Genomic DNA, 22,754 nt, shown 5'->3' with positions numbered 1-22,754 from the left:
TGGGAAATTAAGGAGCTGATTTACTTATAAGGAGGTGATTTTTAAAAGATTGATTTAAGGTAAAAAAGTGAATTTGGGAATGTGGAGAAATCGGTAATGAGATATGGAAGTCTGTTAGAGGGAAGGAAAGAGGTTGATGCTTTATTTAAGTAATGTTTTAAGTCATGAATTATTATTATTATTTTTATTTTCTCTAATTCTTTGATACTGAAATGTAAAAAAATATGAAAAACTTAATAAAAATTAATAAAAATTAAACAATCCCTGGCAGCTTCAGGTAAGGCAAGCAAAGACTCCTGCCTAAAACCCTGGACAGCTGCTTCCAGTCAGTGCAGACAATACTGAGCTAAATGGGCCCATGGTTTGACTCTGTGTTCCTATGTGCCAACAAAGCCAGAGAAACATCACTCGAACACAAGCTATTCCTCATCTGTATAAACAGTCTAAGTCCTTGGCTCTCTAAAACATATACCATATTTTTCACTCCATAGGACGCACTTCTTCCCCTCCAAAAATGAAGGGGAAATGTGTGTGCGTCCTATGGAGCGAATGCAGGCTTTCGCTGAAGCCTGGAGAGCGAGAGGAGTTCCCGCCGGGCTCAGAAGGCTTGCGGATAGCTGCCTGTTCTGGGGGCTGGGGTCAGGGGAAGCTCGGGCTTCCCTTGTCCCAGCCCCATGGCTACAAGCCCCGGGAACGGTGGTGAAGTTGCGCGCAATCTCGCCGCTGCTCCTGGACCTGTTTTGGGAACTGGGGTCCCAGCCCCGCGGCTAAAAACAAAGCTGCACACAGCTTCTCCCGGCTGGAGAGGTTGCGCGTGGCTAAAGAGGAAGCCAAGACAGCAATTTTTCTTTATTTACCCCCCTAAAAACTATGGTCCGGTGCGCCCTATGGAGCAAAAAATACGGTATATGCCAGATGTAAAGCCACAGAAGCCAAGTCCATGTGCAGGTTTGTGATGCAGAAGGCTGCAGTATAGACAATCCCTCTTTGTCTCTGCTGAGAAAGCAGGCATTTTCCTTCAGTTAATAAACTTTGCTGAAACACTAAAGCACCGTCTAAATAATGCATCTGCAACCCCATTCAATATAATGCAGTTCGCTTCCACAATCTGAGTCAGTTTTATTTCTCTGCGCATCTAATCAAATAAAAAGCAATCTGCAGCACAATGCCTCATTGAAATATCTTGCGTAATTGACTGATATCGGTAAGCCTTGTGGGAAGGAAATGTGCTCAGAATTATCAGATACCAGAGGGCTTGAATGGAATCTTGTCAATCCAGAGCCCATTTCTACAAAGCTACTTTCCTGGAAGGAAAAAATTAAGAAAGCTCCATTAAGTTTTCCACTGACTCTTCCATTAAGACATGACTTTGGTTATCAGGCAAAAGAGCAACTGAAAACGAATGCTACAAAAATGTCTGAAGCAACTTTCTATTTTCCAGGCAGCCATGGAAGCTTGAAGTTCACAGAGTTCCAAAACGTGCAGATTTTCAGCTCGGGGCAGTTTCTCCATCACTCACAAGTGTATGTACCGTATTTTTTCGCCCTATAGGATGCACTTTTTCCCCTTCAAAAATGAAGGGAAATGCACTAACTGCAGCTTCCAGATCAAGCACAAGGGAAGCCCCACATACAGCGCGTTTGTCAGGGAATGGTCTGGATCTGAAGATTGAGGAATGCAGTCGCAGGCAGATCAGCTCCTCTCAGAAGAGGAGGGGGAATATTCAGGGGGGGGGCTCACCTCTAGTATTTTCAGAAGCAGAGAGAGAGGCAGACACAGAAGCTAAACAGATTAAGGAGGAGTAAGCCAGCTACGCGGGTGGTGCTGTGGTGTAAACCACAGAGCCTAGGGCTTGCCGATCAGAAGGTCAGTGGTTTGAATCCCTGCGACAGGATGAGCTCCCATTGCTCGGTCCCAGCTCCTGCCAACCTAGCAGTTCAAAAGCACGTCAAAGTGCAAGTAGATAAATAGGCACCGCTCCAGCGGGAAGGTAAACGGTGTTTCTGTGCACTGGTTCACCAGAAGCAGCTTAGTCATGCTGGCCATATGACCCGGAAGCTGTATGCCAGCTCCCTCGGCCAGTAAAGCGAGATGAGCGCCACAACCCCAGAGTCGGCCACGACTGGATCTAGTGGTCAGGGGTCCCTTTACCTTTAATATGAATGTATGAAGTTGCCTTTTACCCTTGGCCCATATACGGCTCAGAACTGCCTGCTTGACTGCTGACAGCCCTCCAGGGTCTCTGGCAAAAACATCCTTCTAATCTCCATCCCACTACTAAGAAAAGGTGCCGGGCAGTGAAATTGGGGTCTGCAAAGAAGGATGCCTTTTGGATTTTCTGCCCTGGGCTCCACTCCACCTTAAGCTGACTCTGTTCCTTTCCTTTTTAATCATCCTTAACGGGCACCTGCAATTTCTTCGATGGTGCTTGCGTTCATATCCAGAAGGACAATCCCATTGATGATACAGCTCCTCAGCTCAAAGATACTGTGCAATGAGAGGGTTGCAACGTAGGGTTTGCTCCAACGCTCTCCTCCATCTTCCACATCTTCTTCAAACTTCACCCACCTGCAAGTGATGGACACCAACACAATCCAAATCAATAGGAACAGTTTAACCCAAGGTGGAGGCAGTCTCTTACCCAATCACTAGACCTGCTTAGCTTCAGCAAGGTGGTGGCCTGAAGGGCCTTTTTATTTTTATTTTAAGTATTTCTACACCACCTTCCACTTGTTACCCATAATCCTTTAATTTGTGATGTCAATGACTGAACATGGGAGCTTCTGCAAGCACTGCTTGTACTCTGCCTATAAATTATTGCCCCTGCCCAAACCCAAGTATGGACACAGGTGGCACTGTGGGCTAAACCACAGAGCCTAGCACTTGCCGATCGGAAGGTTGGCAGTTCGAATCCCCACGATGGGATGCGCTCCCATTGGTTGGTCCCTGCTCCTGCCCACCTAGCAGTTCGAAAGCACATCAAAGTGCAAGTAGATAAATAGGTACCCCTCTGGCAGGAAGGTAAATGGTGTTTCCGTGCGCTGCTCTGGTTCGCCAGAAGTGGCTTAGTCATGCTGGCCACATGACCTGGAAGCTGTCTGTGGACAAACGCCGGCTCCCTCGGCCAATAAAGATGAGCGCGCAACCCCAGAGTCGTTCGCGACTGGACCTAACGGTCAGGGGTACTTTTACCTTTACCTAAAGCCAAGTATTCTCAAAATATGAGAAGTATCTTTCAAGGAAAGTACAATCAGCTGCTATGGGAAACTGTCAGTAGAACATAAATGAGGCAATTTGTAAGACACTTAGAGTCTTACATTTTGCCACTTCAGGGGGCTCAAAATAGCAGTTCCCTGCTTTGTAGTGGCTCTGAGAAACCAAGGCTTATGAATCATAGAATCATAGAGTTGGAAGAGACCACAAGGGTCATCGAGTCCAACCCCCTGCCAAGCAGGAAACACCATCAGAGCACTCCTGACATATGGTTGTCAAGCCTCTGCTTAAAGACCTCCAAAGAAGGAGACTCCACCACACTCCTTGGCAGCAAATTCCACTGTCGAACAGCTCTTACTGTCAGGAAGTTCTTCCTAATGTTTAGGTGGAATCTTCTTTCTTGTAGTTTGTATCCATTGCTCCGTGTCCGCTTCTCTGGAGCAGCAGAAAACAACCTTTCTCCCTCCTCTATGTGACATCCTTTTATATATTTGAACATGGCTATCATATCACCCCTTAACCTCCTCTTCTCCAGGCTAAACATGCCCAGCTCCCTTAGCCGATCCTCATAAGGCATTGTTTCCAGGCCTTTGACCATTTTGGTTGCCCTCCTCTGTACACGTTCTAGTTTGTCAGTGTCCTTCTTGAACTGTGGTGCCCAGAACTGGACACAGTACTCCAGGTGAGGTCTGACCAGAGCAGAATACAGTGGCACTATAACTTCCCTTGATCTAGATGCTATACTCCTATTGATGCAGCCCAGAATTGCATTGGCTTTTTTAGCTGCCGCGTCACACTGTTGGCTCATGTTAAGTTTGTGGTCAACCAAGACTCCTAGATCCTTTTCACATGTACTGCTCTCAAGCCAGGTGTCACCCATCTTGTATTTGTGCCTCTCATTTTTTTTGCCCAAGTGCAATACTTTACATTTCTCCCTGTTAAAATTCATCTTGTTTGTTTTGGCCCAGTTCTCTAATCTGTCAAGGTCGTTTTGAAGTGTGATCCTGTCTTCTGGGGTGTTAGCCACCCCTCCCAGTTTGGTGTCATCTGCAAATTTGATCAGGATGCCCTTGAGTCCATCATCCAAGTCGTTGATAAAGATGTTGAATAAGACCGGGCCCAAGACAGAACCCTGTGGCACCCCACTAGTCACTCTTCTCCAGGATGAAGAGGAACCATTGATGAGCACCCTTTGGGTCCGGTCAGTCAGCCAGTTACAAATCCACTGAGTGGTAGCATAGTCAAGACCGCATTTTACCAGCTTCTTTACAAGAATATCATGGGGCACCTTGTCAAATGCCTTGCTGAAATCAAGGTAGACTACATCCACTGCTGTGATCTACCCAAATTACTAGAATGAATTCTCCCAGTGTTCACAAACACACTGGTACAGAAGGAGTTACCAGTCACTTGCTTTGTTTATTTTGAAAATGAACACCTATGGAAACATCTGGAGCTACCAAGGCTGAATGTAGAAAACACTGGCTGGTAGCAACAACATGTCTTCTGCCAGTAGATGTCACCACTGGGCAAAGCAACAGTGAATGTGCTTTGGTTTGTGTGAGCTTGGCAGGTACATTAGCACATGTATTTTGAATAGGTTTGGAAGTGCATTTAAGGCACTTATGAACTAGAGACGCAAAGTGGCATTTGGCAGCAGCTTAGTAGCTCTTTGCTCAGCAGAAACAAAACAGCCTAGAGACTGGATTTCCTGGAATCCAGAAGGTCCCGCTGCAAAGCCTGGAAGCCTTCTCCAGTGTTGTTGGCTTAGCAGCCAGTGATGAAAAGCCTCCTCAATTGGACTGATGTGATGGCACTACCATCTCATGCTGACTCAGGAAGCTTGTGTGCATGTTCAAAGCAGCCCATATATAACATTAGTAAAACCTCTGGAGTCAGCAGTACCCACCAGATACCATTAGAACTGGGACATCTGGAACTGATTCTGGAACAGGAGCAGAAAGCAAAATCCTGGCCTGCCAGACTGTCCTGAATGAAACTGGGTGCTACTATCCATTCTTCATTCAAGACTTACAGTAATCCCACACAGATATGCTAGTGTCCTGACAATTCCCTTGTACATCTCTGTCAACCCACGTAACAGAAGGCCATCTGTTCAGCATCAGCACTCACGATGCAGTCTGCCCATTTAACTTTCTGGTCCCATAAGCAGGGGAAAGGGTTACTTGTTTCTTTAAGAATGCTTCTGGCTTAATCCTTTGGAGCTAAACTGACCACACGGGAAGCTGGCGTACAGCTGTTGTCCTTCATTTTTACCTTGCTGTTTCCTTCCACTCTGAATCTTCATCCTCCTTCACGCAGATTTCATCCATCTCTGTGAACAGGTCATGGGGGACATGTTCCTCATCCTCCTCCAAGCCAATGATAAACTGAACCCTCCGAGATGGGGAATCTAAGAAAACGGAGCAATAAATAAATAACAAACAAACAGGGAGATGAGCTTTGAGAGCACGATTAATTGCTTTTCCCCCCCTCTTTTGAATATCCTGCAAGAGGGAGAAGCCTTGCAAAGTTTCTAGACAATGGACTTGTAGCTTACAGGAGCAGCACCTCAGCAGAAGAACACAACATGCAAAAGAATAATATGCAGTACCACAGATAATGAAGATTTGTGCAAAGGCAGCAACTTCCTGCATTACTAGCCACTTACCGTATTTTTTGCTCTATAAGACTCACTTTTTCCCTCCTAAAAATTAAGGGGAAATGTGTGTGCGTCTTATGGAGCAAATGCAGGCTGCGCAGCTATCCCAGAAGCCAGAACAGCAAGAGGGATTGCTGCTTTCACTGCGCAGAGATCCCTCTTGCTGTTCTGGCTTCTGAGATTCAGAATATTTTTTTTCTTGTTTTCCTCCTCCAAAAACTAGGTGCGTCTTGTGGTCTGGTATGTCTTATAGAGCAAAAAATACGGTACTACACTTACTACCTAGTAAATGTACCTAGTAAATACATTTACTACCTAGTAAATACATTTACTACCTAGCCAGAAGTGTACAGCAAAAAAAGTTACTCTACAGCTCTATGATTCTAATGGTAGCCATGTTGGGAAAGTTTCTGTCTCTGAGGTACTGGAAATCTATATGGAACACTGGCCCATGAAGTTGCTTGCCCTACTGTCATGTTCGCATCACGTAGTAACCCAGCATTGCACACTCACCATTAGACCCAGGCTCTTCTTGAATTTGCCGCGCCCGATCTCGCTTCCTGTGCTTCTGGCCATGTCTGTGATGTCTGTGGGTCTGTCTCACTAAAGGCATCCGCACCCCAACATACAGAGTCCTGTGCCCTGGAATCAAAGCAGAGAAGCTTAAGTTTTGTATTGGGTGTAATTGATACAAACCATATCCTGTGCAAATTTCTCCCCTTCTCATCCCAACCCTAGCCATTCTTCAGAAGCAGAACAGCCCAAACAGTGACAGCATCTTGAATGGTTCTGGAGCAACCTTCCTGGAAAAACTAGGAATCACAGCATCAAAGCCTTTCCACATGTCCATCCTATTGATATATAAAATAGGGGTGGGGGCACTGAGTTCACTCTCTTTCCCCTCATGCAATTGCATCAGCCATGTTTCTCTGCTTATGGCTCACTTCTGTCAATCATGGACAGGAACAGAGAAAAGCAGGTAGAGCAATGGACTGCAGGGAAGTAAGGCTCAGAAGGAAGGGTGGAAGATTCAATGCCCATTTCCTATGCACTCCCTTCGAAGATATTCCAAAAAAATGGCCTCCAGTCTTCTACAAAAAGTGAACCTTTGAATTGCAGGCACCTTCAGGCCCTGGACAAGACAACATCTACCCAAGTTGGCCATTCCTTGGCAGGTGGGAAGTATAAGAGGGCTTCCTCTTCCAGTCCAACTTTGCTTGAGAAACAAGGTCTTCCTGAGCTGTGGTGTGTTCCTGTTTTCATGGTTATTTTTTGGGTCCTGACTTCTGGCTTGCTCATTGACCCCTAGTTTTTCCACTGACTTCTGACTTGATTTCTACCTTGCTTCTTGGCCGCCCTGTGGCTCTGGATTATTCATTGGCCCTGCTGGCTGGCTGGTCCCACAGCCACTAGTAATCCCCAGACTGTTGATCACGGCCCATTCCTGATGGGCATACACTACAATGATTAGCCCAATGGTTTAGTTCAGAAGCATGGCCTGCTGGAACACATGATGAATATATATAGCCCAGGTTGTTTTGGGCATTGTGGTTCATGAATGGCCCGACGGCTATATGGAGCCACTGAAGACCCTGGAATGTCAGTTTACCCATCTTTTTCTGGAAGCTGAGACCATGTGCTGCATTACTTCTGAGTAGTCTCTTCAAGCCCCATGTAGACCTAATTGCAGTAAGTCTAGCCTTCAAGCTACAAAAATGAGAATGAATACTGCCTGTTCAGCATCTGAAAAAGAAGCAGCTGCAGCTTTCTAACGAATGTATGAATTGTAGGGGGTTTGGGGGGGGGGACTTTTCAATTTAGCCATTTGGAAACCTGCTAAAGGTAAAGGGACCCCTGACCGTTAGGTCCAGGTCATGGCCGACTCTGGGGTTGCGGCGCTCATCTCGCTTTATTGGCCGAGGGAGCCGGCGTACAGCTTCCGGGTCATGTGGCCAACATGACTAAGCCGCTTCTGGCAAACCAGAGGTGCGCACGGAAATGCTGTTTACCGTCCCGCCGGAGTGGTACCTATTTATCTACTTGCACTTTGACGTACTTTCAAACTGCTAGGTTGGCAGGAGCTGGGACCGAGCAACGGGAGCTCACCCTGTTGCGGGGATTCGAACCGCCAACCTTCCAATCGGCAAGCCCAAGGGGCTCAGTGGTTTAGACCACAGCGCCACCCATGTCCCTGCTACCAATATTTTAATATTGGGAGTTTGAGAAGGGCCATAGCTCGTGGGCAGAGCATTGGCTTTGCATGCAGAACATTCAGCGTTTGATCCCTGAGGTTTTTATGAGTTTTTCACCCCATCACTTAACTTTTTCTCTTTTTTTAGGCTTCAAGGATGCAGTTCTACTTGGAAGCTCAGGCCGTGGATACACGGCAATGCAGAAAATGTACTCCGCTCTCGTTCAGAGCACCCCCGTCCTTGTTGTTACTGTACACCTTCCAAGAAAACAGGTACCTTCTGTTTTTGGGTCTGAGTTCCAAGAAACCATGAGCTTTATTTATATAAAACTGAGAGGGTGAAAAGATTTGTGACATTTTGCTGCTGCGCAATTTATTACTAATTCAAGCACACTGTGCCATGCTGAATACAAAGAGAGAATAAAAGGAACAAGGAATAAAAAGAACAGCGGAAGGAGCTGCAGAGATTCCCTCTCCTCCACCTTTGGACTTAGAGGGGCTTCCTCTTAAGGGTGACTTCCCTTTGATATAAAAGGGAATTATTTATAGGTATTGACACCCTGCTTGCTTTATGTGGGATTTTGACAGAGATGAGAATTCACCCTTCGTTTCCAAATCCTGTTAGGAAGATTAGTGCCGTAAGCCACCTTAAGGGTCTGTTTGAAGCTGATGTGAAAGACTGTGCAATCCTGTGCATATTTACTCAGGTCAAAGTCCCACAAAGGTCCGTATAGTAAACGCTATGGTTTCCCCAGCAGTGATGTATGGAAGTGAGAGCTGGACCATAAAGAAGGCTGATTGCCGAAGAATTGATGCTTTTGAATTATGGTGCTGGAGGAGACTCTTGAGAGTCCCATGGACTGCAAGAAGATCAAACCTCTCCATTCTGAAGGAAATCAGCCCTGAGTGCTCACTGGAAGGACAGATCATGAAGCTGAGGCTCCAAGACTTTGGCCACCTCATGAGAAGAGAAGACTTCCTGGAAAAGACCCTGATGTTGGGAAAGATGGAGGGCACAAGGAGAAGGGGACGACAAAGGACAAGATGGTTGGATAGTGTTCTCAAAGCTACCAGCATGAGTTTGTCCAAACTGCGGGAGGCAGTGGAAGACAGGAGTGCCTGGCGTGCTCTGGTCCATGGGGTCACGAAGAGTCGGACACGTCTAAACGACTAAACAACAACAACAAGTCCCACTGTTCAATGGGCTTACCTTCTCCCACTGCAGTGCTGCAGCCTGAGATAAGATGAAGTTTCAGATGCAAATCTCAGTATATCAGTAATAGTGAATGTAACAAATCTCAGAATACAAAGTGCAGCATATTGAGGATTTGGTATTGTGACCCCTATGTTTTACTCTAAGAAGAGCCATTAAAATTAAAGATATGACTAACTTAGGTCCATTAACTTCAGTGGCTCTACTTAGAGAATGGTCAACAATGGATACAACCCAGAATCCTTTAAAATCTGGTTTTCATCTCCAGCACCTTTTCTATTTCCTGTTGTGATTCTTGCCCTTTAGAATTCCTGTTTGGAGAGTCCTTTGCCGTGTTCTTTCTTGCAGGAATACAAGACGCAAAGGGGGGGGGACTTTCGTTTCAGTCCACCCTAGGAGGATGTGTTTGAAGTGAAAAAATAATTGGTGTGCTGCATTTATGACTGCAATTCTTGTTGGCATCTTTTACTAGTTTTTATCACCTGTCACAGGTAACAGAGCTTTCCCCTGCTGGAACGTTTCAAAGTTATGAAGGACAATTTATTGTATAGATTTATTATTATTAATTTATATACCACCTACATGCCAAAGTGGCTTCTAAGAGGTTTACCAGTATGAAATCAATACATTATTAAAATACACAATTAAACAATTCCATCAAAGTATTGAAAGTATCCATAATTTACATATAATGAGGTGAAATGTTAAAGGAAGATAGAAAGTAAAAAGGGGGGGTATAGAGATGCTAAGAATTTAGTAAAGATGTTCAGAAAGAGGGATAGAAGGAGGTTAGTGCTCAGTCGAGCAACGTTTAAGGTTATTGTTGTATGTAACAAAATGTGACTATGATAAATATTGAAAACTCAATAAAAATTATTAATAAAATAAAAAATAAAAATGCAATAAAACAAGCCAGTCAAAAAGCATAACCGCTAAAACATGTAAAACAACAACTGAAACAATTAGAAAACAACTTGCGATCCACACAGAGAGAGAGAGAATCTTGCTTTGCAAGGAAGCTCTATCTTTGCTCATGTCGAAAATTTGCATGAAGGCTTGGAACAGTCTGTGCTAAGGAACAATTTCATTCAGAGGGATATTTGGTAGCAGAAGAAGCAGCAGGCTGTGTTTGTTGGGCAAATATTTGCTAGTCATAGTGGGAGGTACTCACACTGTCACATAACACAAGCTACTTTAAACACGCGTGTGCATCTGAGTGCCCACATAGCAGCAGCTGCTCGACCCAAAGGACGATAGTGCCTATCACAGAGTTCCAGCATTCTCTTCACCCAGCATTTGGGAATCCTCAGCCTCAGCACCACTGCGAAAGGAATTACAGAGTTCTCTGTGGCACCACCGCCCAAGATTCTTTGGCTTCTCAGATTCCAAGTGTAAGAGCGGCTTGCACAAAATCCAATCCCACATTTCAAGTTCCTGAAGGACATCGGTTGTCCTTCTTATATGACAGTCAAGTTTCTAGTCCCTGTGGTTTTGAAAGTGTTGTGGATGCGTAATCAACAGGCAGCTGTCCAACGTAAGTCAGGAGCCAGGAAGCAGCAGCTGAGCCAGGGAGGTGGAACCAGGGAAGGAGCAGGCAAGAATGACAAAAGCAGGAATTGGATCCAAGGAGCAAAGCAGAAGTTAGAGCAGATGACAAAGCCAGGAATCAGGACCAAAGGGTAAGACAAAGAGTGTTCTCCCTAAACAAGAGCACGTGTTGCGGTTGGGGGATACAAGCCACCCTGTTGTTACTGGGCAGTTTTGGTTAAACCCATGCCTTTAAGTGGTTAATTGGGTTACTGGGGAGTTTTGAATGTTGCCAGATTTGGAGGAGGGGTCAGAGGCTTTAAATACAGGACGCACGAGCTGGGCGTCCTCTTGGCTTTTTGCACCGGATCACCCGCCCACCCTCCCTTTAAGGGGGGGTTTCTTGATCGCTTGACCTTGCGATGCCTGTCATGGGGTCGTCCGCCTTGGTGCGGGGGCCTGGTAGGAATTTTGCCAATTGGCTGATTGGCTGGTGCCATTTGGCTTTTGCCTACTGTGTAGCAACTCGTCACAACTTGTAAGGTTGGCGGTTAGGCATTGGTTAAATTGGTTGGTGGAGGGGTAAGTGCCTACCCCTCCAATGGTGGTGAGAAAAAGGGAATTCCGTTAAAGGAATCCAGGGGCTTGCCATTCTTTTCGTCCTTGTCCCTGGTATCGGACTTGGGCCGTGCAAGCCCCACCGGAACATGAGGGTGAGAAGTGAGGGACTGATGCCCAGCTTCATTTCTCACCCAATACTTGTTTCCCACGCTGACTTCCGCAGGAATCCGGAAGTCAGTTCTGTCCCTGGGGCAAGGACAGATAGTCATAACCAATGCCTAAGCAACCACTCACATTTTTTGTATTTTGAATAAAGTTGTGGCCAAAATTATGCCAAAACCTTAAACAAAAATTGATGTGTGATGTGTGACTTTTTTGGTGGGGGTGGCATTGTGGGACTCAACACGCAAGGAACACACCAGAGTCAGGCATATCCTGTGCTCGTGCCAACTGGAAGCCTTTTTATAGTCCTTCCTGCCCAGGAGGAGCCAGAGACCAGTATGCCTGGATGAGGCCAGTTCAGGCCTGAAGGTTCTTAACTACTTGGTGCAGCAGATATTCCAGACTTACAATTCACCAGATGGAACAGCCACATGCAAACAGAAGGTCTCAAGTTTGAGCCCAGCAGCTCCTGAGAGAATATTTTTGAATTCCACCATATTACAGGGGGCAGAGCTTGATTTGGCAGGTTTCCTGCCTCTCCTTCCTGGAATCCTGTCACATTCCACTGTCCACAGACTTCTACTGCCCCTCCACTAGGGCGCATATGGAAGGTAGCATTCTGCACGCTTCGTTCAGTGCTTTATACATTAGCATTGCTAAGCCTCTCCTCTCTCATACGATGCACCTGTTGAGTTTTCCTCTATTCCTTAACATCTGTTTCAGTGCTGGCCGTGAAAAGAGTGAAAGAAGTGTCTCTAAAGCGAAACTGTGTGTGCATACATTGTCAGAGCCAGAATCTGAGGTGAAACAGGAATGCGCTGCCCCACACTGCCACCCTGAAGATTCCCTTACCAGGTTCCAGTGTGATCTCAGGAGACAAATACAAGATGGGTGACACCTGGCTTGAGAGCAGTACATGTGAAAAGGATCTAGGAGTCTTGGTTGACCGCAAACTTGACATGAGCCAACAGTGTGACGCGGCAGCTAAAAAAGCCAATGCAATTCTGGGCTGCATCAATAGGAGTATAGCATCTAGATCAAGGGAAGTAATAGTGCCACTGTATTCTGCTCTGGTCAGACCTCACCTGGAGTACTGTGTCCAGTTCTGGGCACCACAGTTCAAGAAGGACACTGACCAACTGGAAAATGTCCAGAGTAGGGCAACCAAAATGGTCAAAGGCCTGGAAACGATGCCTTATGAGGAACGGCTAAGGGAGCTGGGCATGTTTAGCCCGGAGAAGAGGAGGTTAAGGGGTGATATGATAGCCATGTTCAAATATATAAAAGGATGTCACATAGAGGAGGGAGAAAGGTTGTTTTCTGCTGCTCCAGAGAAGCGGACACGGAGCAATGGATCCAAACTACAAGAAAGAAGATTCCACCTAAACATTAGGAAGAACTTCCTGACAGTAAGAGCTGTTCGACAGTGGAATTTGCTGCCAAGGAGTGTGGTGGAGTCTCCTTCTTTGGAGGTCTTTAAGCGGAGGCTTGACAACCATATGTCAGGAGTGCTCTGATGGTGTTTCCTGCTTGGCAGGGGGTTGGACTCGATGGCCCTTGTGGTCTCTTCCAACTCTATGATTCTATGATTCTATGACTTCTACAAGATCTCACAAAATCTTGCTGGAAGCTACTGCTGCTGCCTCCACTTCTCTGCCAGCAGCAAAGGGGGCATCACCTCTTTGGGTTTTGCTGCCCGAGGCAGCTCTCTCAGTCTGCATCATGGGCAGACTGGCCCTGGTCAGACCAATAGCTCTAGGGATGGCACCATCGTGGGTGCAATGGCACCATCTTGAAACAGCCATGCTCAGGGCTCCAGCATACAATGCACTGAACTTCTCAGATGCCTTCTCATATGCCTTGAGGGCTTTGATGTGTACGGGTTGAATATTTTCAACATTTCCCAAAAACTCACAACCTATAGTGCTGTGTTGTTCTAAGAGGCAAGCACAAAGGGCTTCAGGTCAAACAAGCAGTATGAAAAGGAACAAGAGAGGATGTTCTCACTTTCTGGTGCAAAGTCTGAGAGATTGGCTGGGTTGGGGGGGGGGGAGCCTGGGCAATGAAGAAGAAGAAGAAGAAGAGTTTGGATTTGATATCCCACTTTATCAGTACCCGAAGGAGTCTCAAAGCGGCTAACAATCTCCTTTCCCTTCCTCCCCCACAACAAACACTCTGTGAGGTGAGTGGGGCTGAGAGACTTCAGAGAAGTGTGACTGGCCCAAGGTCACCCAGCAGCTGCATGTGGAGGAGCGGGGAAGCGAACCCAGTTCCCCAGATTACGAGTCCACCGCTCTTAACCACTACACCACACTGGCTCTCAATGCTAGCCACAATAAACTTTATTCAATTACACTGTTTATGGTAATGTCAAACAATGTTGCCCGGTGTTCTGTATGTTTTAATAAATCATTGCTGAGTGTGAAGACGTCTTGGTGGGGCTTGCTGATTCCCATATAGAAAACAAAGGATGCCACCATGAGAGGAAGCATGTTGAGGCAGCCTCATGATTTGATACACCAAAGTATAGGAAATAGGACAACGAAAGTGTGTGTGTTTTTGTTTCCATTTTAAAGCTGGTCTTTTTGTTCCCATGAGATGAAATGTAACTCAAAATATGCCATCTACCCTGCAAGGACAAAATGCATCTCTTGCAAGAACACACACACACACACACACTCACCGTAACATGGGAAAAGAAAAGGGATCAATACAGGCAGAAGACAGCATCTGGTATGGATTGGAGGAAAATATATGTAATAGATAAAACTAAGGATGGCTGAATAGTTCAGATCTGGTCACTCCCATTTTTCTGATTCCGTATTAGTTTGCAATTAAAAAAAGTTCTCGCGAAAATTCATCAGCATTTTACTACTAATTTCTCATTTTTGTATACAATTTTCCCTAGTATTTTGTGAAGCAGTTTCCCATAATATAACACAATTTTCTATGTCATTTTCACCAGTATATATATTTTTTCTACATTTGGGGACAGTATATGTATTTTTGTACACATTACATGGCCAGAGAACCATATTGCAAAATCTGGAGAAGGGGAAATTTCAAAGGAGGGTTGTGTTTCAGTATTCTTATTGATTTGGAAAGTGTGGGTTTAGTAGGTTTGCCTTTAAATGAGAACTGAATCAATTTTGTCCCCCATCCCTATCTCCTACACACTTTTAAAACCACAATACTTGTATAACTCCTGTACATGTGCCACCACATGTAACTCAGTTTTTTTAAAAAAATCAAGATATATTGAATTTTTCACACTTGAAATAAAGCAGAAAGGAAGCAGTCATGCAAAATAATCAAGTTTCCCAAATCCTGCCTGCAGAATTTGCATTTTCTTGCTAAAGAAATTGGATTTTCACCAGAGTCTTGTTTTATGAGATGCAGTATAAGCAGTTTTGGTTCTGTGGTATACAAGACACTGTATCTGGAACCTTCTCAGATAGAAAGCATATTTACTTCACTTTCCGAATAGTTAATGATGATTAATGGCCTGCCAGAGAAATGGGGGGAGAAGGGGGGAGCCCAGGAAGAAACAGTCTCACCTTCCAGCTCTTCGGGTTCATAACGAATGTTGACAACATTTCTGGTACCTCCCAGATCCACAACAGCCTCATCCTCCGGTCTCTGGTAGAGAAACAATGAGGGTGCGTCACACATATTAACAACACACAAATCTATGCATCTACCCCATGAACCAGATTAAAGAACAGTGAAGGTCAATGCTGATTCCTGTTCAAGAATACTGTAGATTTCTGACACATACAAATATTCTTTCCCCTCTGTTGAACAGTCACATGTAAACATTGGCCTACCCCAGGGGTCTGCAACCTTTAAGACAAAAAAGAGCCACTTGGACCCGTTTCCGAAGAAAAAAAAGTGGGAGCCGCAAAACTCGTCATTATAAAAACAATTTTTTTGTCACTTTTTTATTATTTCTTTGTTTGACCCCTCAGAATTACTCCTCCTCATAGAAATAAACGTTAAATTAACAAGTTACCTTTTTTGTGTGTGTTCTTCACTCCCCTTCAAAACAGTGACCAGCGTACATGCCCCCTTTCAATGCGGTGACCAGCGTACATGCCCCTTACAATGTAGCGGGCGGGCGGGAAGGTGACGTCGGGACGGTGCGTGACTAACGCACGCACCTCCCCCATGCGACGTCACAGCCAGTACAGCGCCCGCCACAGTGGGGAGTGTTGGGGCGCACAATGCGCCTCCTCCCCTCGCTAGTATCCGTCCCGGAGCTGCGGCAAAGGTGTAAAAGAGCCACATGCGGCTCCGGAGCCGCGGGTTGCAGACCCCTGGCCTACCCAAATATAGCCAGATGTTTGTACATACACAATCACATACAGTTCCTCTCACACACATTTTGGGATACCTTTGGAAATATCTGCAATATAAACAGCATTATATGAACTCTAATATTCTATGGCTTTGTGGCAATGTTTGCTATAGAAATATGGAAGCAAGCAGCCAATACGTGGTCTTACCACTATTCAATAAAATTGTGCAGTCCTTTAAGATTGGTTTAATGGCTGCTGATATCAGAAAACTAAAGCACTGAGTTAGGGAGTGCTGTTCCTTTATGCATTTCCTAGAGGGAAGAGGTTGCAGGTTGTCTAAGCACCAGTCAATTGCTTTACCCTACTTCTCAAATTTTCATCAATACTTCTCCTACCAGTGCTGACCCAAAACATCGTGTGGCCTCACAGGGCCCCCACCCCACCCCATAGGCTAAGGTCAGTGGCGTAGCATCAGTTTCCGAGCACAATTCAAAGTGTTGGTGCTGACCTTTAAAGACCAAAACAGCCTCGGCCCAGTATACCTGAAGGAGCGTCTCCACCCCCATCGTTCTGCCCGGACGCTGAAGTCCAGCGCCGAGGGCCTTCTGGCGGTTCCCTCATTGTGAGAAGAAAAGCTACAGGGAACCAGGCAGAGGGCCTTCTCAGTGGTGGCCCCTGCCCTTTGGAACGCCCTCCCACCAGATGTCAAAGAGATAAACAACTACCTGACATTTAGAAGACATCTTAAGGCAGCCCTGTTTAGGGAAGTTTTTAATGTATGACATATTAGTGTATTTTTGGTATTTGTGGAAGCCGCCCAGCGTGGCTGGGGAAACCCAGCCAGATGGGTGGGGTACAAATAATAAATTGGTGGTGGTGCCTGGGACAGGTGCACATGTGCCAGGCAGGCAGCACATAGACTGGGAGGGGGTGCCAGCCCAGCCCTTGCCACCACCACTGGAGTGACCTCACTCCCACCAAAGCCAAGCATGGCCATGCTGAGCTGCCTGCCTGCCCGTGCAGGGAACAGCCTGGGCGACCAACACGGCCCTTGGCGGGTGAAGAGGAGCATCACGCCAGGCTGTGCTGGGGACACCTGCATGGGGGCATCTGGTTCAAACCAACTCAAAAACTGTGTGTCTGGGGCCACAGCCCCCTGGCACCCTCCACACGATGCCCCTGGCTATGGTAATGCATTGCTGCACCAAAGACCCCTTTTGGTCTTTTTCCCCAAAGAAAAAGGGGCACATCTATTTCCCTACGTTCGCATACTTCATGATGTCTGAAGCAAATCCCTTCCTTCTGCTGCCTAGCAAAGCCAGCCTTTCCTGCTGCCCCAATTCAAAAGTAGGAGAAGAGGCAGAGATGTGTGACATTATAGAAGCTTACTTGCCCTTTGTGCCAAGGGGACTCACAATCCAAATTTAGATGTGGGGGATGGGAAACATTCAAGTTAAAATTCGGATCATGCATCAACCCTCATTTTTCAAGTCCTAAAGAAAATTAAGACTATTAAAGCTTAGCAGTACGGAGAAGCAACAATCTTGTTTAGTCCTTCTCTGTTTCCTGACATAGAAGCTTGGCTGGGGAAAAGGATTATTTCTCTCTCATCAAAGTGGAAACTGGATGCATTTCAGACTTGTCGCACTTACTATGTTGCCTGATAAAGCTCTTCCTCACAGGACACAGTGATTCCATACATCATTTTAATAATTAGATAGATAGAGGAGAAAGGACACTTTGCTAATAGCAAGCTCCAGTACCACTCTTTTATTTATTTTTCTTCCCTCAACCTAGAGAGATAAATAATGCATAGCTCTGCTGAAGGCAGAATTTCCCATAGGGAAAAGCAAAAGCATTCTTTCCACCCGTAATGAGCAACAACAGGGGAACCAACTGTAGGGGCCAGAAAGGGCTTCTGCACCCTCAATATTTGTGAGCAGGGGGCTGAGCCACCCCAATATTGAGGGGCCCCAAAACAGATCAGCCTCCCTGCAAACCTGCCCTCTGTGTTCCCCATTCCCCGGCCGATGGGCGAATACTCGTGTCCTGGGCAGGGATGGAGGGCGGAGGTTGATATTTACTCAACGTGCTCTCCAGCCCCTGTCACTGGCAGAGAGCAATGGGGGCTCCTGGTTCACGCCCCCCCCCTTGTTTGCACACCCAGGGCAACAGCCCCCATGGCACCCTCCACCCGGTGCATGACATTGTGCATATAACATCACACAACGCTGGGTCCCCTCAATGTGGGAGGCAAACTGGCAGCCCTGAGCAACAGCAAAACTACAAGATCCAAAAATTCATGAAGAGACAGAGTTGCTGCCAGGATTTGCCCAAACTGGAGTTCAAACTGGGCGTATTGTATTCTCGGTTGCTCTTAGGTTTTCCTCCCCATTGTATCTTCATTTTATTTTTTCTGTTCCTGCAAGAATACTGCACGTCGGAAGCTAGCACAACAGAAAAGGGGGCTGAACAAGAACCTCTCACTTTTCCCGCCTAGTTTTCCACCAGCAGAGAATCTTTTACATAGAGGATCATTTAAAATAAATAAATCCGTGCCTCCAGTTGCAGTCTGAAATGACAGCGCACTCTAACACCACACCACCATCATCTCCTTCTCATAGAACTCATTCTGCTGCCTCCAGACTCGTGCCTGCAGAATGCACTGTGAGCAATATGATTATTTATTATATTTATTCGTTGTTGTTTTTCCCAAGATAGGTGAAACTTGAAGCAACTTGCAAATATGAACATCAAAAACAAGGATAAAACAACTTAAAATGACACACACACATAATAATGTTTTTGCCTGACTTGTAAAAGCACATAATAAGAGTGTCCTCCCTGGAGCACATATTCCATAAACAGGGAGCCACCACTGAGAAGGCCTGTTCTCAAGTTGCCACCCCCTGCATCTCCTTTGGAAGGGGCACACACAAAAAGGGCCTCAGATGAAGCATGTGAATTGCACTACCATGTTCTAAATGCCTATACCTGGAGCTTTTATCGTTGGATTAGAATGCCAACTTCAAGGAAATCCCAGAATGGCCAATTCCCCCCAGTTATGCTAGGGCTGAGGCTGATTTGTTTATATTTTAGTACAGAATTGTGACCATATACAGCAGTATAGAAGAATGACAGCAACAAATTCTGAGGTCCTTCAGAGAGATATAACCTCTTTCCCTGGCATCCTAGGAAGTCACAGAGTAAGCCATTTTAATCGGGCTTTGGGTTGTCCCTGTTTCATGTCTAGGATCAGTGCTTTTTTCTAAAAATAATGTTTAGGGGTACTCTCATTTTCCTACTCATATTGAAATACTGCCCTTCAATGAGGCCAAACTTGGATTCACAAAATGTTTAGGGGTATGCATACCCCTGTGTACCCCCAGAAAAAAGCACTGTCTAAGATTAAAGGTAAAGGTAAAGGGACCTCTGACCGTTAGGTCCAGTCGTGACCGACTCTGGGGTTGCGGTGCTCATCTCGCTTTATTGGCCGAGGGAGCCGGCGTACAGCTTCCGGGTCATGTGGCCAGCATGATTAGCCGCTTCTGGTGAACCAGAGCAGCGCACGGAAATGCCGTTTACCTTCCCGCCGGAGCGGTACCTATTTATCTACTTGCACTTTGAGGTTCTTTCGAACTACTAGGTTGGCAGGAGCAGGGTCCGAACAACGGGAGTTCACCCCGTCATGGGGATTCGAACCGCCAACCTTCTGATCGGCAAGTCCTAGGCTCTGTGGTTTATCCCACAGCACCACCCGCGTCCCTTGTCTAGGATTAAACCACCCTAAAACAGTAAAAGGCACAGGACAAGGGCTATTAAAAAAAGAAAGAGCTGGCAACTCTAATTCAGTTATATCACTAGAGCAAGGTATTGGCTTTATTTGACATTAACCTTTATTTTAATGTTGTTGCTCTTTGGAGCCTGGTTTCCTGTAAGGTGATTAAGTAAGTGCTTCTACTATGGTAACATTAACACCATCTACTCATGGTGTGAAGTTAACACTACAATTACACCATAATTGATTTAGGCTGCAATCCTATACCCACTTACCTGGGAGTAAGACTCACATGAATTACATAGTTCTCACGTCTGAAAGGAAGGCTATAGCCTTACCACTGTTAACCAATGCTCTAAGTAATTATGGTCACCCAAACTGCCTGTTCTAAAGGAAACAGAAAATGCCAGATACAAGTCCTAAGGGTTTTAACCGGGGACGCGGGTGGCGCTGTGGAGCCTAAGGCTTGCTGATCAGAAGGTCGGCAGTTCGAATCCCCATGACGGGGTGAGCTCCTGTTACTCAGTCCCAGCTCCTGCCAACCTAGCAGTTTGAAAGCACGTCAAAGTGCAAGTAGATAAATAGTAGATAAAACCTTCTGGCAGGAAGGTAAACAGCGTTTCTGTGCACTGCTCTGGTTCGCCAGAAGCGGCTTAGTCATGCTGGCCACATGACCCGGAAAAACCATCTGTGGACAAATGCTGGCTCCATCGGCCTATAGAGCAAGATGAGCGCTGCAACCCCAGAGTCGTCCATGACTGGACCTAATGGTCAGGGGTCCCTTTACCTTTACCTTTAAGGGTTTTAACCATTTGCAGGGCTTCCAGTGGGGACTCATCCATCCTCATAAAAGCGCTTTACCTGCAAGTTCCTGAATGATGTCATGGTTATCTTCCGAAGCCGTGCAAGGTCAGAAAGAAAGAAGAATCAATCTTCTTCTACAATTATGTTCAAGAATCCAGGTCCTGGGCTAAGTTCCATTCCATACACCCATTTAGCTGACTAGGTATTGACCCCCAACAGAAGCCACTTGCTCCTTCTTAAAGCATCTCTTTTAGACAATCTTTTTCAATGGGCAGGTGGGGAGGGGAGGGGGAAAGGTTGAACCATTGAAGATGCTGCTTCAGCTGGGTTTCCTCGCTAACTCTGTTCCCAGAGCCACCTGACCTTCATTACTATGACAGCATGGAACACGGCAGCATGAATATTCCAAATGGTACCCATCCTTCTGTCTCATCAAATCCATTCTTAAGGAGCTTTCTTGGAAAGTAAGGGGAGTGGGAGGGAAGGAACTAAAGCTTGAGGTCCTGTTCCCACCACAACTTCCCTGACACTGGAAGTCAGTCAGTGGCGTAGCGTGGGTTGTCAGCACCCGGGGCAAGGCAAGTAATTTGGACCCCCTAACCCGTGGATTTGCGCCCCCTAACCTGTGGATTTGCGCCCCCTAACCTGTGGATTTGCGCCCCCTAACCCTAACCCCCAGATGTTTCGCCCGGTGCGGCCAGCCCCCCCCTGCACCCCCCCCCCACGCTACGCCACTGAAGTCAGTACAAAATGCACCGGACTTCATCAGATTGGCCATCTGGTAAGAAGGCAGCATTCTTTTGTTTATAGGCTAGCCATGTGAAGAAATAAGAGAGCAGGACAGCTTTCTTTAAGAGAAAGTTGTGTAGAGGAGGGGGTTGGGAGCAGATGTAGGTGTCATGGCAACAGGGGCCTATAAATATTTATCTTGGGTTGGGGTCCATTCCAGTTCTCTGAGGGGAGAGAACTACCGTATTTTTTGCTATATAAGACGCACCAGACCACAAGACGCACCTAGTTTTTGGAGGAGGAAAACAAGAAAAAAAATATTCTGAATCTCAGAAGCCAGAACAGCAAGAGGGATCACTGCGCAGTGAAAGCAGTTCTTGCTGTTCTGGCTTCTGGGATAGCTGCGCAGCCTGCATTCGCTCCATAAGACGCACGCACATCTCCCCTTACTTTTTAAGAGGGGAAAAGTGAGTCTTATAGAGCAAAAAATACGGTAAATTATTCCCATCACATTTCAAGGTGTATTTTAATGAGAAATCCTTTAAAATCCACCCAAAGCACTTTAAAAAACAGTATTTATGAGGGGGTTCATTCCTCCCCTCCAAGAAAAACCCAAACTTTTATAACTTCTAAAACAGGGCATCCAGCCACCTGCAGCCTGAGCAGCTAATACAACAAGGCTCCCTGCACATCACACACACAGTTAAGTCCTCTTAGGAGGGAGGAGACTTAATGGCAAGATGCACTAGCTGCTGAAACTGTGGGTGGCTAGATGATGCCCTGTTTAGGTTTAAAAGGGGAGTTGGGGTGGGGGTACAGAGGTAGGCACTGTCCTCTGTAGGAACCTCTGGCCCTACAGATGCTGCTGAACTGCACCCAGCAAAAAAAATGTGGGCCATTACCAGGGCCAGATACAAGAAAATAGGGTGTCTATCACAAGAAAAGGGGAGCCATTCATGCATATGTACGTTATCTGCACATTCTAACACTGGCTGCAGTCCTAAGCACACTTACCTGCGTATAAGGTCCCTTGAACACAGTAGGACGAACTTCTGAATAAACATGCATAAGGTTGCACTATTGGTTTTTTTAGGATATAGTTCCCTCCTTCTGAAACTCATGAGTGAGCTCTATGTTGAAAATTCTCTTTCCTACAGCAGACAAGCTTTCACGAGGACTATGCCTGTTAACAGGCAAGCTCTGCTTGAAATGTGATCATTGACGTAATAGGGCATCCAAAATGAAAAACGACACCAATCAGTTAAAATTAGATGGTGACCGTGGCCTTCAGCCCTGTGCCCCATGGATTACTGTTTAACAATGGGGAAAACACAAAAGTAAACATCTGGAGAAAACAGAATACGCATCCCAAGGAAAATGCAAAATCAGTTTCCTTCTGGGCACACTTTTGAGCTGATCTACATGGTAGAGTTATTAATCTACATGTTAAGTTGGGAAGCGCATACAGTACTGGCTGTTGCGACTGCATCACTTTAGACTGCAGGTGGAGAATTGCTTGTTTGAATGGTCCCTAATGTAAGTAGCCTTCCAGAATAAAACAAACTAGTAGCTTGGGGAGAAGCTAGGCTTTTTAAGTGACAGCGAAATTCTCAAAA

The 22,754-nt window shown here is 46.0% G+C and overlaps 1 protein-coding gene across 4 annotated transcripts in view; it reads right to left on the bottom strand.

Annotated features, from left to right (window-relative positions):
* The window catches only part of SLC4A8 (solute carrier family 4 member 8), a 66,656-nt gene extending 44,310 nt beyond the window's left edge, over positions 1-22,346 (bottom strand). The window contains exons 1-5 of one of the 4 annotated variants that reach the window (XR_014507990.1): positions 22,153-22,335; positions 15,087-15,168; positions 6,389-6,517; positions 5,491-5,626; positions 2,408-2,568 (exon numbers count right to left, since the gene is read on the bottom strand). Coding sequence is in view for 2 of the 4 variants with exons in the window: in XM_083427356.1 (XP_083283482.1) it covers positions 2,408-2,568; positions 5,491-5,626; positions 6,389-6,517; positions 15,087-15,168; positions 22,153-22,206 (562 nt within the window). In the remaining 2 variants the exon portion in view is untranslated. Of the gene's footprint in view, positions 1-2,407; positions 2,569-5,490; positions 5,627-6,388; positions 6,518-15,086; positions 15,169-20,466; positions 20,784-22,152 lie in introns of those variants that run through there. The other 3 variants (XR_014507991.1, XM_083427356.1, XM_083427357.1) reach the window with 3 other exon arrangements.
* Between the last annotated feature and the right edge of the window lie 408 nt (positions 22,347-22,754).

The sequence above is a fragment of the Podarcis tiliguerta genome (genome assembly GCF_965153285.1).
Source record: "Podarcis tiliguerta genome assembly, chromosome: 2".
Taxonomy (NCBI): Eukaryota; Metazoa; Chordata; class Lepidosauria; order Squamata; family Lacertidae; genus Podarcis; species Podarcis tiliguerta.
This window is presented reverse-complemented; position numbering and strand designations above follow the sequence as displayed.